Source organism: Talpa europaea, assembly GCF_964194135.1.
Source record: "Talpa europaea genome assembly, chromosome: 5".
Classification (NCBI taxonomy): Eukaryota; Metazoa; Chordata; class Mammalia; order Eulipotyphla; family Talpidae; genus Talpa; species Talpa europaea.
This window is the reverse complement of record NC_140071.1, coordinates 3974996-3991205: the sequence shown is the minus strand read 5'-3', so window position 1 is coordinate 3991205 and position 16210 is coordinate 3974996. Positions and strand designations below refer to the sequence as shown.

The 16210-nt window shown below is 44.3% G+C and overlaps 1 protein-coding gene across 2 annotated transcripts in view; it reads left to right on the top strand.

The window, feature by feature from the left end:
- The window catches only part of CTNND2 (catenin delta 2), a gene marked incomplete at both ends in the record, with an annotated part of 698753 nt that overhangs the window by 555237 nt on the left and 127306 nt on the right, over nt 1-16210 (top strand). For both annotated transcript variants that reach the window (XM_084233856.1, XM_084233855.1), the window contains one exon: nt 15353-15536. In XM_084233856.1, coding sequence (XP_084089982.1) covers nt 15353-15536 — 184 coding nt within the window. The remainder of the gene's footprint in view (nt 1-15352; nt 15537-16210) is intronic.

Sequence of the window (16210 nt, the reverse complement as noted above, 5' to 3'; positions counted from 1 at the left end):
AGATTAATCATAGAAAACAAATGAATTAAAAGACACCATTTGAAAAGTGAAATATGGGTGTCAGACAAGGGTCACAAAACTGAGGTTTAGAAAAAGGGAAAATAATGATTATGGGCATCCATCCTAGTCTGCTCCCCTCTGAATTCCTCAGGGTCTCCACCACTGTGCAACTTCTAGTAGCTTATTTATGTTTATTCCCAGGCATCGCCCAATTGGGAAATAAAATAACAAAAAGTATGAACTGGCATTTCAGAAAGCAGCATGCAGGCAGCTAATTTGCCCATAGAAGAAGTTAATTAAAAGAACTGCCATGGGCAGGAGGCACCGGGTTTGCTATAGACCTTGAAAGAGACAAAGAGGATGATGGATGGCAGCCAGCACTGGCGAGGGGTGCAAAACCAGCACTGCTGGGGCAGCGTCCTGAGTAAACGCCTTCTGGAAAGCACCTGACGGCATGCCTCAATATTTAAAATGCACATTTTACTCAGTAGTTCAGGGTTTAGGGAGCTATTAAGAAAACTTCTCAGGCCTCCCCGGTGGCACAGCGGTTGAGCGCTGGGTTGCAAAGCTGCCCGCAGCCTCTGCAGTGCCGGTTCGATCCCCGGCTGCTCCCTGGCCACCGGAGGAGGGTCCCGCATGGCGCGCAGACCTCTCCTGCCGCCCACTGCTCCCCCGTGCTTGTGTACTTCGGTCCTTCTGCCTGCTCTGCTCCCCGCTCTGGCTCTGGTGAATTCTCTCACCCTCCCGCACTTCTGACTGTACCCAGTGCTTGTATAAATAAATAAATAAATCTTTAAAAAAAAATTAAAAAAAAGAAAAAGAAAACTTCTCAGGGCACGTGAGTTCATCCGTGGACGCATGGGAAGCTCACTCTGGGGCACAGTAAGCCAGGGTCAGCCCGAATCTCAGAAACAGCCCAATGGGCAAGTGAATACCCCCCTGGAGGAGGGCGGCCACCAGGGCTCCCTGCCCTGTGTCATAAACTAAGGCGCGGCTGGGTGCCTGTGGGAATCGGAATGCGCCGGTGACACAGTGAATTCAAAGGGCACCCCCAATCTGACCATTCCTGGTAGCTTTTGTTTTTTCACTTTGTCCCTTTTTAAAAGATAGAAGATTTTCAGATGAGCCTGTGTGAGTTTTATCGTCATGAAAAATAGCATGCTCGCTGTCCTAGAAAACTCTCAACCTGCCAAAGACATGCAGTTGGGGGGACCTTAAAACTCGCTAAAACTTAAATGTAATCTACAAGGGAATTTATAGTTCTGTATATCCAGACAAACGGCTAAGTTCGGAAAAGACACCTCCTCTTCCTTACTCACTTTTTTTATTATGGTGACATCGATGTGTAACTTTATGTGTGATTCAGAAATCCAGGGTGCCGTCTGCTCTGGGGGCGATTCCACAGGCCACGCACCCATAACCCCACCGCGTCTGCCAGCCCCTCTGCCTTGTGCTCCCCATGGCACCACCACCCCCCCCCCCCGCACCCTGGTAGCCTCAACTAATCAGACACATTCTCAAATTTGGCTTGAATTAGAGAAAACCTAGAAATGCCAAAGTCATGGCCTCATGACCCATAAACGCCACCACCGGTTTCAGGAAACACCGTATTTGTGCGTGAACCTGCGGGCCGGTCGGCGAGGCAGGCTGATGCGTGCGCAGCGTGTTCAGCGCTTCTTGTAAAGTCGTTTGATCAATTTTGTGATCAGTTTACCTGAAGGAGGCCTGCTGATCCCCCCCCCCCGCATTGAAATAAGCGGGATTGTTACTTTTTCTAAACTGTTTTCTGAAAATCGTAATGCTCTTTGCATCCCAGTCACAACCAGGCTCTGCCACTGCGCCTGCTTGACCCGGGTCTGGCTATGTGGCTGCTGCTTTGACCTGGGAAATAAGCTGAGATAAGTGGCCTTCTCCCCTCACGCCATTCGTTCTGCTCGTGGCCGCTGCATACAAGCTGTGATGGTCACTTGGTAACGGGGCGGCCTTCGTCTGCAATCTGCCCGCCGATGACTCCAAAACAGATGGTTCCAAATGAGGACTGTGGCTCGGGGGGTCATGAATGCACAGAATAAAAGGCGAACTTGAACTCTCCAATTACCTGTGAGCTATGGACAGGTATAGAAACCCTCAGCAGCTAACAGGGGCACAAGCAGCTGAGACACGGGGTCGGGGGGAGAGGGGGGCAGTAGCCCAAGTTAACAGGTTTGTGCTGTAAGTTGTTCCTGCTGCTCCCCCCACCCCCCACGCCAAACGCCCTCCCCCAGCCCCAGACGCTGGTTGCTCAGCCGGCCTGGTGCTCTCAGCTCCTCAGCCGAACAGCATCCAGCTTCGCCCAGGCCCTGTCCTGCAGCCTCAACACCTAAACGCACAGGACTCGCACGTCGTGTCCTGCGCGGTGCTCGACCCAGCTGCCCGCCGCCGTCTGCAGGGACTGCCCGGCTCAGAGCCCCAGCCCGTGTCCTGCAGGCCTGCTTCTCCCTGCTCTTGGCGCCGCTGTCCATTTGGTTGCAAATGTCAAGATTCTGTTGCCTTTTCTGGCAGAGCGGTACCCCGTCGCGCAGAGAGACGGCATCTTCTGCGCCTCTTCATGTGCCGTTGGGCATTTGGTTTATTCCCGTAACGTGGCTGCTGTCCACAGCGCTGCAGTGCGCACAGGAGAGCCCTTGGGGTGCACAGCCCAGTCTGGCACAGTGAGATCAGGCCCGAAAGACTGTGGATGTCCACATGATAGGCTTTTTCTTCCTCAGTTAACATTTTAGCGGGCGTCTGTTGGACGGTGAGGCCCTTGGCCACTAAGAGCATCATCCACTCCTCGGTCATGCCTGCGGGTCTCTGCTCTCTTTCTCGACACGTGGGTGCCTGCTCCCATTCCCTGCCTTTTTCCTCTGATCCCTTGAGGGCCCAAACCCCACCTCCCCCTTCTCTAAAGCCTTCTGGGATTCCTTCCCTGGGTGATCTTCTGTTACGGGAATTCTTACGGCACCTCATCTCGAGACAGTTAGTGGGTCGTGTCACACAACCCTATAGTGTGATCTCATTTCTTGTTGGACAAGTGTGCATTTCCTCTCCCCTGGCAGACTCACCTTAATTTGCTGTGTGTTACCCAGAGTGCCAAGTGACACCTTGATTCCACAGGATAGCTGCCAAAAGAGTGAAAACTGTGGAAATGGCACAAGGAAATGGAAGTTTCTCCAGATGTCTGATTTGGGCACTGGATTAACTTGGGGAACGTAAGGGAGAAGAAAGTACATCCAGAAGAAAATACGCAGTAATGAATGTTCAGGCTTGGAGATACAGAAATAGAATTCAGAAGGATGAGCTGGAGCATGATCAGCGGAGACTGCCGTTGAGGTTTGATGTTCTTATCCACTGTCAGCGTATTTTCCGTGAAAACTAACCTCTGAATAGAGTGTCTCTAAGAGGCAAGGTAATTTGGAGCGTGAGAACATGTATTTATATCCGAGTCTAACTCTTGGCTGCTCCCTGTCCTTGGGGGATTGTTGTAAACCCTTAAATCTTTAGTTATGAATCTGTAATGTGAAATCAGGTGCAACCTCCCTCCCAGGTGGGCCTAAGGACTGCATAAAGCAGCGCATGTGATATGGAAATACCTCCTTTGTCAATGAGGGTCGTGGTTGCCATTCATGCTATTATGTTGGAGTGACAGCACCAGGCAGTTTTGACTTAACTGCAAATAAGACCTAATTTTAAAATGAATGTGGTCCATAGTGGAAGGATTTCGTTTTAAAATCACACTTCATCTCAATCTGGTTTTTGTTCAGTATGTTTCATGGAAGATTGTCACTGTGTGTATTTTTAGTGGAGGTCAGCAGAATTAACTACTTGCAAGAAAGATTATTTGTGAAAGTTTTGTCAAAACTGAATGTTCTTCATTTTCTGAACTGAAACACCTTCTTAAAATTTCTCAAGCTGCATGACCTGAGGCTAAAAAGAAACTGACAAAAGATGAAAAGCGAAACTTCCTCTTGTGTCCATGTATTCTGCTTCAAAGGACTGCGCACCACATCATCTCTCTTCAATTTCAAGTAGCAGATGGATGTGCCTGCCATTGTCTGGTTGCTCATCTGCCTCACAGCCCATAGCCAGTCTCGTCTGACCTTCATTTTCACCTCCAAGTTCATTGCCAGTGGATAAGTGACGCAACCTCTCCGTGACTCAGTTTCCTTATCTGTAGAATGGAATTGGCTCAAGGTTTACAGGAGTTAATGCATGCATGGTGATAAACAAAGACCCTGGTCTATAACAAGAACTGGAAAATGTTAAGTATTTGTAGCTCTTACTCTCTTTTTTTCTGTGTGAACTAATTTGGGGTGCCCAGCTGTAGGGCAGGACAGGGCACTGAGCAGGTTTTCTATGGTCCCATGCACACCGGGGTAAAGGAGGAGTCAGAGCCCTCAGTGGCTTTTGCAGGTTTTTTATTTAGATTTACCAGGCACATGGCAGGCAGGGCTGTTGGGGGGCTGGCAGGCTGGCAGGCTGGCAGGCTCCCAGCTCCCAGCAAAGCCTCACTCTCTCTGGGCTCTCTGGCCTTCTCTCTGCTTCTCTTCTTCTTCTTTCGGCTTCTGTTCATTCTTGGCTTCTGCTGGCATGCCCATGACGCCGCCCTTATAAGCTCAGTCTCTCAGGCCAGGTGTACACTCCAGGTGCCCGCCGTCAGGCATGCACTCAGGACCCCAGGGTTCCCTCTATCCTAATGGCGGGAGTGCAGAAAAACCTGATGCTTTTTCCTTACCTACGCCAGCTCAGCCACATTCTGAAATTCTGAGTGCTTGTCTTTTAGCATCATCGTGACTCAACAACTTCCTTCCTTTCTTCTCTCCTTCATTCCTTTAACTATTCAGTCATTCAGTAAGTGCCCGATGAGGGCCTGCTCAAAGCTGAACTCTTTAATCCTGATCACGTGAAAGCTGAGCTAAAACTTGAGTCTCTGATTCTCAGCTACCACTCTTTTCTCTCTGTGGCGTGTCTTCATCAAGTCTTCTTTCCTCGAGAACCTGGAACAAGGACACTCATTAAAGTGACCCTAGTATAGAAGACTGTCCCCAGCTGTCCTCGATCAAGGATTCTTAGCTAAGGTTGCTCCGATGAACTCAGTTCGAGTTCAATACCCCAGGTGGAATGAGGGGAATGTGCCACCTGTAGTATAAAAGAGAAGTCTCCAAGGCAATCGCCAACCTTATGTTTGTGCGGGTTGTGGATTTCCCGACTTCCTCCTCGCTCCAGGCCCAGAGAGTCTGCCGTGGCCCCCTGGGATCCTACTGAGAAGTGTGTGTTTGTGTCCCTTCGGTTTTTTGCTTTTTAAAAAAAATTCTCTCCTCTGCAAGTTTTTTTTTTTTTTTAAGATTTATTTATTTTTATACAAGAGCTGGGGTACAGGCCAGAGGTGCGGGAGGGTGAGAGGATTCACCAGAGACAGAGCAGGGAGCAGAACAGGCAGACGACAGAAATGCACTGCTGAGGGGAGCAGCGGGCATGACAGGAGAGGTCTGCTGCGCCCTGTGGGATTCTCGCTGGCTGGCCGGGATTGAACCCGTGCTGCAGAGGCTGCGGACAGCTTCACAGCGCTGCGCTCAACCCTCTGCACCACCAGGGAGGCCCATTGTGCCTTCTTTTTGATGCTTCCTAGAGCTGCAAACACACATTGTCATCCACATAGATAAAGTCATGACTGTACGGCTTCTGGATGCCCTGGAGTCCCCTTCTTAGGTGCTCCCGGGAGGGCCCTGTGACTGAGATCAGCAAAAGGCAGATTAACATGAGAAAAACAGAAGCCTATTCACATGAGTATCACACACACACACACACACACACACACACGGAGCCCCCATAATGAGGAACCCCAAGAGGAGGTTAGAATTAGGACTTATATATCATCCAGGGCTTAACCAAACAAAAAAAATGATGGGGTTGTTGTGGCTCCTGGGCGGGGGATACAAGTTATGTTAAGCTAGCCAGGATGAGTACCATGAGCAAGATTTGAGTGGGCGTCTTCTCCATCAATGAGCTGGTGAGGGCCCTCTTCTCTCTGGAACTCAGGAGAACGAGACATCTTGACAAATGGAAATTTCCTTTAAAAATGTGAGTTTCAGGGCCTCCCTGGTGGCGCAAGGGATTAAGCACTGTACTGTGAAGCAATCCACAGCCTCTGCAGCACGAGTTCCATCCCCGACCAGCCAGGGAGCAACCCACATGGCACAGCAGACCTCTCCTGTCTTGCCCGCTGCTCCCCTCAGCAGTGTGTTTCAGTAGATCTGCCTGTTCTGCTCCCCACTCTGTCTCTGGTGAGTCCTCTCACCCCCCACATCTCTGGCCTGTACCCCAGCTCTTATATGCATAAATAAATTTTTTTTAAAATGTGAGTTTCCTTTACCAAAGCACACACTGTGCGCTGTTCTAATGCTTTTCCTATCTCCATTGGTGTCAGTGGCCTTCAGCGCACAGGTACCATGTGCCAGAGACCCCTGCTGGGGGAGGCATGTTCTGCTACCTCACACATCCTCATTGTTTTCAAGAACAAATACCTTCAAAAATTACCATGACAACAGCTTCCTCCTCCTTACTGGGCAGAGGGTCTAAAAACTGTCAGTGGGTCAGAACCTCGCTCATCAGTTCTAGTCTGCCACCCATTGTCACAAATGCAAATAAAAGGGCCTTTGGTGCAGCAAAAAAACAATAACTTATTTCAGCCAACAGGGTAGAGTAGAGGAAAAGGAAAGAGCAGTAGGATAGAGGCAGAGGGTCCAGCTACTGGCCAGGGGTGTGAGGTGGGGCTGCAGCTAGGGGAGCAGGCAGGACCAGGCAGAGGTACACCAGTGCCACGGTCACCCCCTTCCCAACCTGGCAGGGTTCCCTGCAGCAGAAGCCACCCTCCAATCCAGGAGGGTCAGCCCATGTGCCTCGATCCCTTTTCAAGGCTCCCAACATGGCCACTCCATTCTACCCCCTTCCCAGATGTTCCTTGCCCAGGTCACCAGGGCAGACTTCAGACCATGGCAATCAGCTGGATCTTCTCAGTGTTGGGGCTGCAAGTCAACCCCTCATCCTGGCGGGTGACTCTCCACCCACAGAGAGCCCAGTGGTGCCGGACTTGGCCAGCCTCTCCGACATTCCTAGAAGCAGCTGCATTGCCTTCTCCCACTTGGAGACAAACCTCATTTCCCATGACTGGAGTCTGGCCCATTATTCCTTTATTATAAACATTTCATAGAACATTCTAAAGAAACTGTAATCTGCAGACTGACTTACCATGGAAAGGCAGATCATAGACATGCCTGAGGTTTTATTCTTTGTTCCAAAAAAATCATCTTTTGTTTATAAAATTACTTACTTTTAAATTTATTCAGGCTCTGAAAAAAAGCATGAAGATTGTTTTTTAAACTATTAGCCCAACATTTATGTGAATATGGGTGTCTTGCTTTCACTGATCCACGGCAGCGTGGTCTGCACTGTTAATGGATGCTGCTGGTACATCCTCAGCTTTGCCATAAGACAAGATCGCTGGCCGATGGCCGTAACGGGTTACAAAGTTGTTAGAGAAACTCAGGATGTAAGACTTGTCCTGGTCCCAGGAAGATTGCATCCGCTTAAACCAGAACTTGTCTGACGTCTTATAGCAAAGGTCTGATTTACTTTTGTTCAAAAGCAAAATTAATCCAAGTAGATTTGGGGATGTAATGGCATTATTAAATGATTTGTGAATCAGGCAGCTTCCCATCTAGCAAACAGGAAGGTGTTGCAAGAAAATGGTATGAAATGGAACATTTCTTATAGTCAGAAACAGGGTAGGACAAAAAAGGGGAAGGTTTCAGGAAAGGGTGCCTGAGGACCAGGCAGAGGCAGGAGGAGTATTATCATGGAGATGGCCTCACCAGGGTCAGATTGATGGGTTTAAAATTACACTTTGAGGAGAAGCTGAAGCTGCAGTGAGTTAGAGATTAAGGCTTGGTGGATCTTGGCATCAAGTTTTCTCTGGCTCCATTTGGGATTGCTTCTTTCTAACACTTCCTAACATCAAGAACAACTTAACTCTTCATCCTTTCTGGAGTTAACCAAACTCTGTGCTTATCTTGAAAATGTGCCAAGAATAATTCTACTTACTTCTCAGCATTAATGTGCATGTAATGGTTTTTAAATGAATTCAATATTCAAACCAGAAGCCCTAAGTGACAATAATGGGGAGACAGTGCAGTGCCTCTCCCTGCTGACCGTACACTAGCGCCCCCTGCAGACCTTCCGTGGAGTCTCTAGCTCTGGGAGACTCCACTCAGTTATTCCAGGAGTCAACTTCTGAAGGATTAAGCTTCACCCCAGCCCCACGGTCCCTGCAGCTTCCTCTTGTGACATCTAAGGAGAACTTAGAGGTCATTTGATCCGGTCAGCCAATCCCTGGACTTCCTCCAGGAAAACAGAAGGAGTTTTGGTACAAGGAACAACCCATTTTTAACTTACCTGTTGTTTTAATATTCTCATTTTAGATTTTTCTTACATTGGGAAGTATGATCACTTATTGTGAAAGGTTGACAATGTTTGACTAGTAGAGGAAAAGTCACAAAAGTAAGATGAAGCTTTCAGCTCTTAAGAGAATTTTCCCCACAGATGTATGGGGAATACTGATATTCTGTTGGTCATGTCCGCTGAGGCTCTCCCGTAATATCCATTTTGTAAAACTAGGGGAGATACAATTATTATTTAAAATGTATTATTTAAAAGTATTAAATGAAATTCTTTTTTTAGCACTCTCCTAACTCTCTTTATTATGTGTGTTTTAAACAGTTCTCTGCATGCAGAACAGAATGACTAGCACATCCATTCCCTATAATCACTCTTCTCAAAGTAGCAGCAGCTAGGACTCCTGAAAATCATCTCTCTGGTTTTACTGAGATGCAACTGACCACATTGTGTCAATGGAAGGTGTAAGTTGTGTAAGTTGAAGGTGTCCATGTGTTGATTTTAATGCATTCCATGTTACAATATTATACCATAGTGTAAGCTAATGCCTCTAAGCCTCTAATACATCCTAGTTATTTCTTTTTTGGAGGTGGGAACAATGGAGATCTAGTTACTTAGGGACTCTAGAGCATGTGAAAGGCTATTGTTATCACACAGTATCACTATATTCACAAAGTTGTGCATCTCATCTTCAAAATGTATTCACCTTCCAGTTGCACATTTATAACCTTGAACACTATTTTCCCAATTCCCCTACCTAGGTTACCCCTGTAAGCACCATTCAGCTCTCTGATACAGGCTTGAGCTTTTTAACTCCATGTGTGGTATTACTCAATGTTCGTGTCTCTCTGTCTGACATCTCACTTAGTATATTGCCCTCAAGGTCCATCTGTGTTGTTGTAAATGTCATGATTTCCTTCTTTCTCATGAGTGAATAATATTCCACTGTATGTGTCATGCTTTGCTGACCAGGGATACTTCTGAGATATTTTCCATTAGGTGATTTTGCCCTTGTGCAAATGTCATAAAGTGCATTCGCACAAATCTGGATGCTTAGCCTACTGCGCACCTGGGCTGTGGGGCACAGCCCACTCTCCACCATGGCACATGCTCGCTGTCATTGACCAAAATGCCAGCCGTGACTTGTGGAGATCACGTTCGCTTTCCTTGTTCCTCCATCGGTGGACACCTTACTTGTTTCTTCGTCTGGCTATAGTGAATCATGCAGCAGTGAGCCCGGGAGTGCAGGCAGCTTCTTAACATCCTGATTTTATTTCCTTTGGATAAAGACCAGAAGTAGAGTTGGTGCATCAGATGGGCTACCTTTTTATAACTCTGTGGGAACCCACCAGTTTTCCATCATGGCTGCCCCAGTTTACAACCTCTCCAACCGCGCACAAGAGGCTCCTTTCCTTCCTGCCCTGCCAACATTCACCTCTAGTTTCCTTGGTGACAGTCCTTCCAACAGGTGTGAGTTGACTGCTCATGGTGGCTCGGTGCGCATTTCCATCATGATTAATGATGTTGAGCATCTTTTCATGGACCTGCTGGTCATTTTAGTGTCTTAGGAAAAAAGTAGCTTTTTTTGGGAAAATGAGTTGCTCTGTCCTTTTATAATTGTTTTGTTTGTCTTTTGTCATTGAGTTGTGTGGGTTCTCTATTTTGGACATTAACCCTTTATCAGGTACATGATTTGTGAATATTTTCTCCCACCGTGTAGGCTGCCTTTCATTTCACTGATTGTTTTTGCTTTCTCTGTGCCCGAGCTTATTGGTTTCGTGTGTCCCACTGAGTGATTTTTGCTTTGAATGACCCATGATTATTGCAGAATTTTGGTCGACTTTAACATTAAGATGAACATGTTTGTTCTCAGAAGCACTGCTTGAAGGTGGTGTGCAAATCACACACACACCACCTGAAAGGACTGTGTAGACAATCTCAATTCACAAAGGCACCTTGAAGACTTCTCAGGACAAGTTAATATGTTTACCCAAAAACTCATGTACATGCACACATGACCTGTGCAAACATTGGTGCACATGCAGACGTGTGCACTTCTGTACACATACTCACGTGTGGATCTTCCATGCGTACCCACCCACTCACACTCAGACTTATTGGTAAGTGCACACATGCTACACACACAAACACACACACACAGGATACCACCAGTCCAGGTGTCAGGAGCCTCCAGATTTGGATCAGTCTTTTTCCACTCATGACAAATGTGTGACTGGATGGGGTTAGAGAAGGTAGGGAGGGGAGTCCCCAAGCGCTCTTCCGCTCTGCACCCCAGTCAGGCCCAACTGTTTGGATAAATAATTTTTTTGTCTCCATTCTTTTCTTTCCCTTGCACAGAGGCACAGATTTTCACTCTTAGAATAAGATGAATGATAGATATGTTTAAAATAAATCTCCATGTGTTCATTATGCTGATTTTAATTAGTTGATTAATTCAACATAAACTTTAAAACATTTGTTTAAAATGAATCAGCCCACTTATCATTAGTTTGAACTTCCCCCCTGTTCAGGAATTGTGGTTGAGGTTTAAGGATTTAAAGAAAATGAGGGGGCCAGAGGGAAATCCTGTGCAGCCACCAGCACTGGGTGATTTAATAATTGTTGTTATTAAAATGCCTTTTTTGGTCAATCTGATTTTTTTCCAAGATATTCTTCATCTCTCTTAGGGAAGAAAACCCACAATTACCTCTATTAAAACGAAGTAAGGATCCAATGAAAGTAATTAAGAATTTATTAAAGAAATTTTAATAAACCAGTTATTGCTCATGAATATGGATAATCTCAAGGAAAAGAACTATTCTGTGCCTGAAATAAAAATAAACTATGTTTTAATATATTTAGTGTACATAATTAGTTATTTAAATGTCTCCTCTACTAAACCTACTGTCAAAATTATATTTGGAACAGCAATAATTTTATGCTGATAAAGGGAAGCTGTTGAATACATATAATTAATGTAAAGATGCTGTAAAACAGTTTTATTACAGATTATAATCTGGGAGAAATTAGCATATTTTCATCAGGTAAATTAAAATTTGCTGGTGACCATCAACTAAAATACTAAAGCATTTTTATGTTGCTTTCAGATAAGAATAAATGGGGTAGTTTGATATAAACACTGAATACTGCTGTGAATTCAATTTATTCCACAGTGTTCCATGAATTGAAATTTTAGTATTACCTTGGCTAATTTAAGATTATCGGGGAATTAATGCAAGAAAATTACCGAAGTGAAGTACTAGAGATAAACATTTGAATGATAAATTGATTCATGTTTTTTAATGATTCAAATTTTTCGTGCTAAGGGTGGAATTTCTTCAGAGTCGATTGTTATACCCTCACTGAGGTCACTTCTTTTGTACTTGCATTTGGATTTATGATAACTTTGTATCTATGTCTGCTGTTTCAGACCAGGCTTCTGGTCTAGCACCACAGTAAGTGAGGGGTGTTCTGCGCTGGGAGCACCTGCAGGCTGAAGGGTCACATGTATTCAGCGCCTATTTGGGGAGCACCATCGACGCACTGCCGTGTTCTGTGTGCTGTGAGTGCTCAGGCAGGGTCTGTGTCTCCATCTAAGGACTCTCCTCTTGTCATGGGGAAGAAACAAGAGCAAATGACAAGGAAATGTGCATGTGAATGGGTGACAAGATGAGTTAAAATAAGAGCTCTGACAGCAAGTGTCTGAGGAGGTAACTTAGGTGAATCTTTGCACTTAGCACATATAAGGGGTCAGTGAGTGGAGACAAGGATCAGCCCCAGAGGGGAACAGAGGGAAGGAGGAGGAGAGAGGAGGGAGGCTAAGAGAGAGGAAAAGGGAAAGGATTTTAATTCCCAGGGCCACATAATCAATTACCCACATTTAGCAGATTTTCCATTCCGTTCCTTACCTCTTTTCTGTTTGTTAGAAAACATTGAAGATTGCTTTATTATAAGAAAATGCCTTTAGATTCTTTGCTTCATGTAAAGATGTAGGTTTCTCTTACTAGTAAGTTTTTTTTTTTAGTTTAAATCTTGAAATACATTTTTTTTATAATTCATTTATATCTTTTGCATCGTTGTGTATTCCCCATAAAATTCCCACCACCAGTTCACCCGTGAACCATCACCGTAGTCCCTTGTGTTCTTCTCTTACTAGTAAGTTTTTAGAGCAATATGTTTTTTTTTTTTGTTTTTTTTTTTAAATAAATTTTATTGTTATATTCCCCATACAATTGCAGCCCCCCCATTCTGACCCCAATCCCTCCCCTCCCGCCCCCCTAAAAGTGTCTCTGGTTCATAGTTTTTTGTTGATTTTGATTTTCACTATCTTATAGTTATTCATTTTCCTGGTCCCTTATTTAAGTTTTCTAGATTCCTGCTATGAGTGAGACCATCCGGTATTTTTCTTTTTCTTTTTGGCTTATTTCGCTGAGCATGATCCCTTCCAGCGCCATCCATGTTGCTGCAAATTGCATGTGTTTATCTTTTTTGAATGCTGAGTAATATTCCATGGTATATATGTACCACATCTTCTTGATCCAGTCATCTATTTTTGGGCATTTGGGTTGTTTCCAAAGCTTAGCTATTGTAAACAGTGCTGCTATAAACATAGGGGTGCAGGTGTTCTTTGGAATTGATGTTTCTGTGTCCTTTGGGTAAATACCTAGGAGTGGAATTGCTGGATCATATGGAAGCTCTATGTTTAGTAGGTCCAGAAATCTCCACACAGCTTTCCACAGTGGTTGGACCAGTTTGCACTCCCACCAACAGTGCAGAAGAGTTCCTTTTTCTCCACACCCTCGCCAACATTTGTTGTTGCTAGTTTTTTTAATATGTGCCATTCTCACTGGTGTAAGATGGTATCTCATGGTAGTTTTGATTTGCATTTCCCTGATGACAAGTGATGTTGAACATTTTTTCATATGCCTGTTGGCCATTTGCATTTCCTCTTCAGAGAAGTTTCTTTTAAGTAGAGCAATATGTTTTACAGCAAATTGTGTCACCCAGGGTATTTTCAAATCAGGATTTGGGAATGAAAAATCTCACACTTTGTGTCTGTATATTCGCCTTATATACTGAGAACAACTGACACAAACCCTCTGTGACTTCTTTTAAAATTCATCCTCAACTACTAGAGTCGATATTAATTTCATCTTCATAGCCTTTCAAAAACGAAAGACTTGTTATTTTGCTGGGGAAAAGAACAGCCTTGCAGTCCACAAATGAGTGAATGATCATTTTGATTGTTTAGCTTATCCACAATTTAGTAAAATATTTCTTAATGAAATGAATAAAGAAACAGCAAAGTATATTACTTAAAACTTGGCGCATGGATGTACAACACTACTGTTCAATCAGTCCAAATTAAAATAGGTTTTTGGTTGCCTTCTGTGTACCATTGAGCATATTTGATAGACTTGACTTAAGATAGTAATGGGAATACAAACATACACAGAAGCAACTAGAAATGGTTGATGAGCTAAAACTAAGGTAGGCAGCGTATTTCTATAAAGGGACACATAGTAAGCTGTTTAGGCATGAACAGGGATGGTTATGGTCCAATAAAACTTTATTTATAAAAACAGGCTGGCAGGATTTGCTCTTCAGGCAACCTGCTTTACAAAAGATTGACTTATACATACTGGGCACCAACACGATTTGTTTCCTTTGCATTTGCTTTAAAAAAAATTCTCATTAAATGTAATTTTAATAGAAAAGTTTGTCTCTGTCACATTTTAATACAACAGGTTTAAAACTTAGTACTTTGAATTATTAACAATCCAGTATCATCAGCTTTCAGATGAGCATGATGTATGCCCTTGGAGAGTTTGACATCTACCATGCAAGAAACTAATAAAATAAATTTCAGGAATAATGTGTTCTGTTTATTTTACTCACAACACAGTAAATGAACCACAATCTCATCTCAGAATTTATTGAAAATTTGTTTGCCAATTACTCTGGAAGCTGTGTTTCTAAAGACAACTGTAACATTTGATTCTAATCTGCAGTGATGATGTCTATTTAGTCTTGAAAGAAAATACAGTCCTTTCATTGGAAAATAGAAAGTTAATCTCTGTTTCTTTGACCACTGTGCATGCTGTCTTGAACAGATAGAATGATTATTTTAAAAACATTTTCATGTGGTGTTACATATTCTGTATACTTATGATCATTTCTAAAATTAATCTCATTGTAAGTCTTTTAAAAAAAAATATTTAAAGTCTAGAGTATTTCATCTCTCCTAAAAGTTTTGCTTTAGCTCAGCCTTGATCCTTGCTGTTGTGGTCTGGCCATTGTGGACATGCCCTCCACTTTTTTCTCTGCTCCTTTTGTCTTTATTTAAGGAAGAACCATCAGTTGGTCCTCCGTGACCTTTGCTTTCAGAGAAAAGCTGACAGAACATTTGCAAGTGACAGGAAATTTCAGTGTCATGTTAAGCTGTAAAGTCCTGGGTATGGCTTGTTCCACATGGAAGCTAAGTGAGCCAGAGAGGCTACCTGGGTGGAGTGAGATCTCAGGGAGAACAAAGATGTACGGTGAGTGCACTTCGCCTCACAGCTGTGGGTTAGAGCTGGGTTCACTCGTCCGTTGTATTAATAGAGAACAGGAGCCTGGTTGGCGTCCCCCAGTCAATCATTCTTTTGACCAGGGTCACTCTCCTAAGTTCACCAAGGTAGTCACATCGCAAGCCCTCCGTCCAGTTGTCAGACTTACACAGCTCTCTTCATAGTACACACAGGTGCCCCTAAGTCGGCAGCGTGGGCTGGGACACAAGCCCCCACGCTTAGCCCTGCCAGCCCAGGCTGCGTACGTGATGAGGGAGTCACGTGGAGAGGACTCTCAGCGCCCACCCAACAGCCCTGTCGTGTGTCTCTTGCAGGGGTCCTGTGGAACCTCTCGTCTTGCGATGCCCTCAAAATGCCAATCATCCAGGACACCCTGGCAGTGTTGACTAACGCCGTGATCATCCCACACTCAGGCTGGGAAAACTCACCTCTTCAGGATGATCGGAAGATACAGCTGCATTCCTCACAGGTGCTGCGAAATGCCACCGGATGCCTAAGGTGAGCCTGCGTCGCTGCCCCTCTGGCTGACTCCACCTCTCTGTCTCTGTGGGGCTCTCATTGCAAATCTAGGAAGAAATGGAGTGTTCTGGAAAGACGAATATTGATATGGCAAAGGAGTAAGGTACTGACAAGGTATAGGAACCTCCACTGCTCAGTGGAGCATCAACGCTTGACATATGTAACACATTCTCTTAGGTCAGTTTTGATCCGATCCAAAATAATTCACTTTTTTATTGAAAACATTAGTTCATAGTAATTTCCCCTATTATGTTATATAGAATAACCTATAGGATAATCTGGCTGGTCAGTTGGCTGAGTGAGTGTATGATAGATACATAAGAATATAATTGTCACCTGTAGCTATTCTTTTTTATTTTTAAAAGTGTTCTGTATGACTTCAAGAACCTATACTTTTTTACAAATAACTCTTCAATAAGGCCTGCTGAGTGTAATTTTTTAAAATAATGAAAGTAGAAAAGGTATTATAATTCTCTCCCGATACATTTTGATAAAATGATCTCCCAAAAGCTCTTTGAGATGTTTTACAGTCATCTTTGTATTTGTTTCATTTTTGCTCTCAGAAAAGAATGTAACAACCCATGTGCAATTCTTCCAAACTCTAGAAAGTATGATCTCAAGAATGTTGCATTTTGTAGCAGAGCTGGAAATCT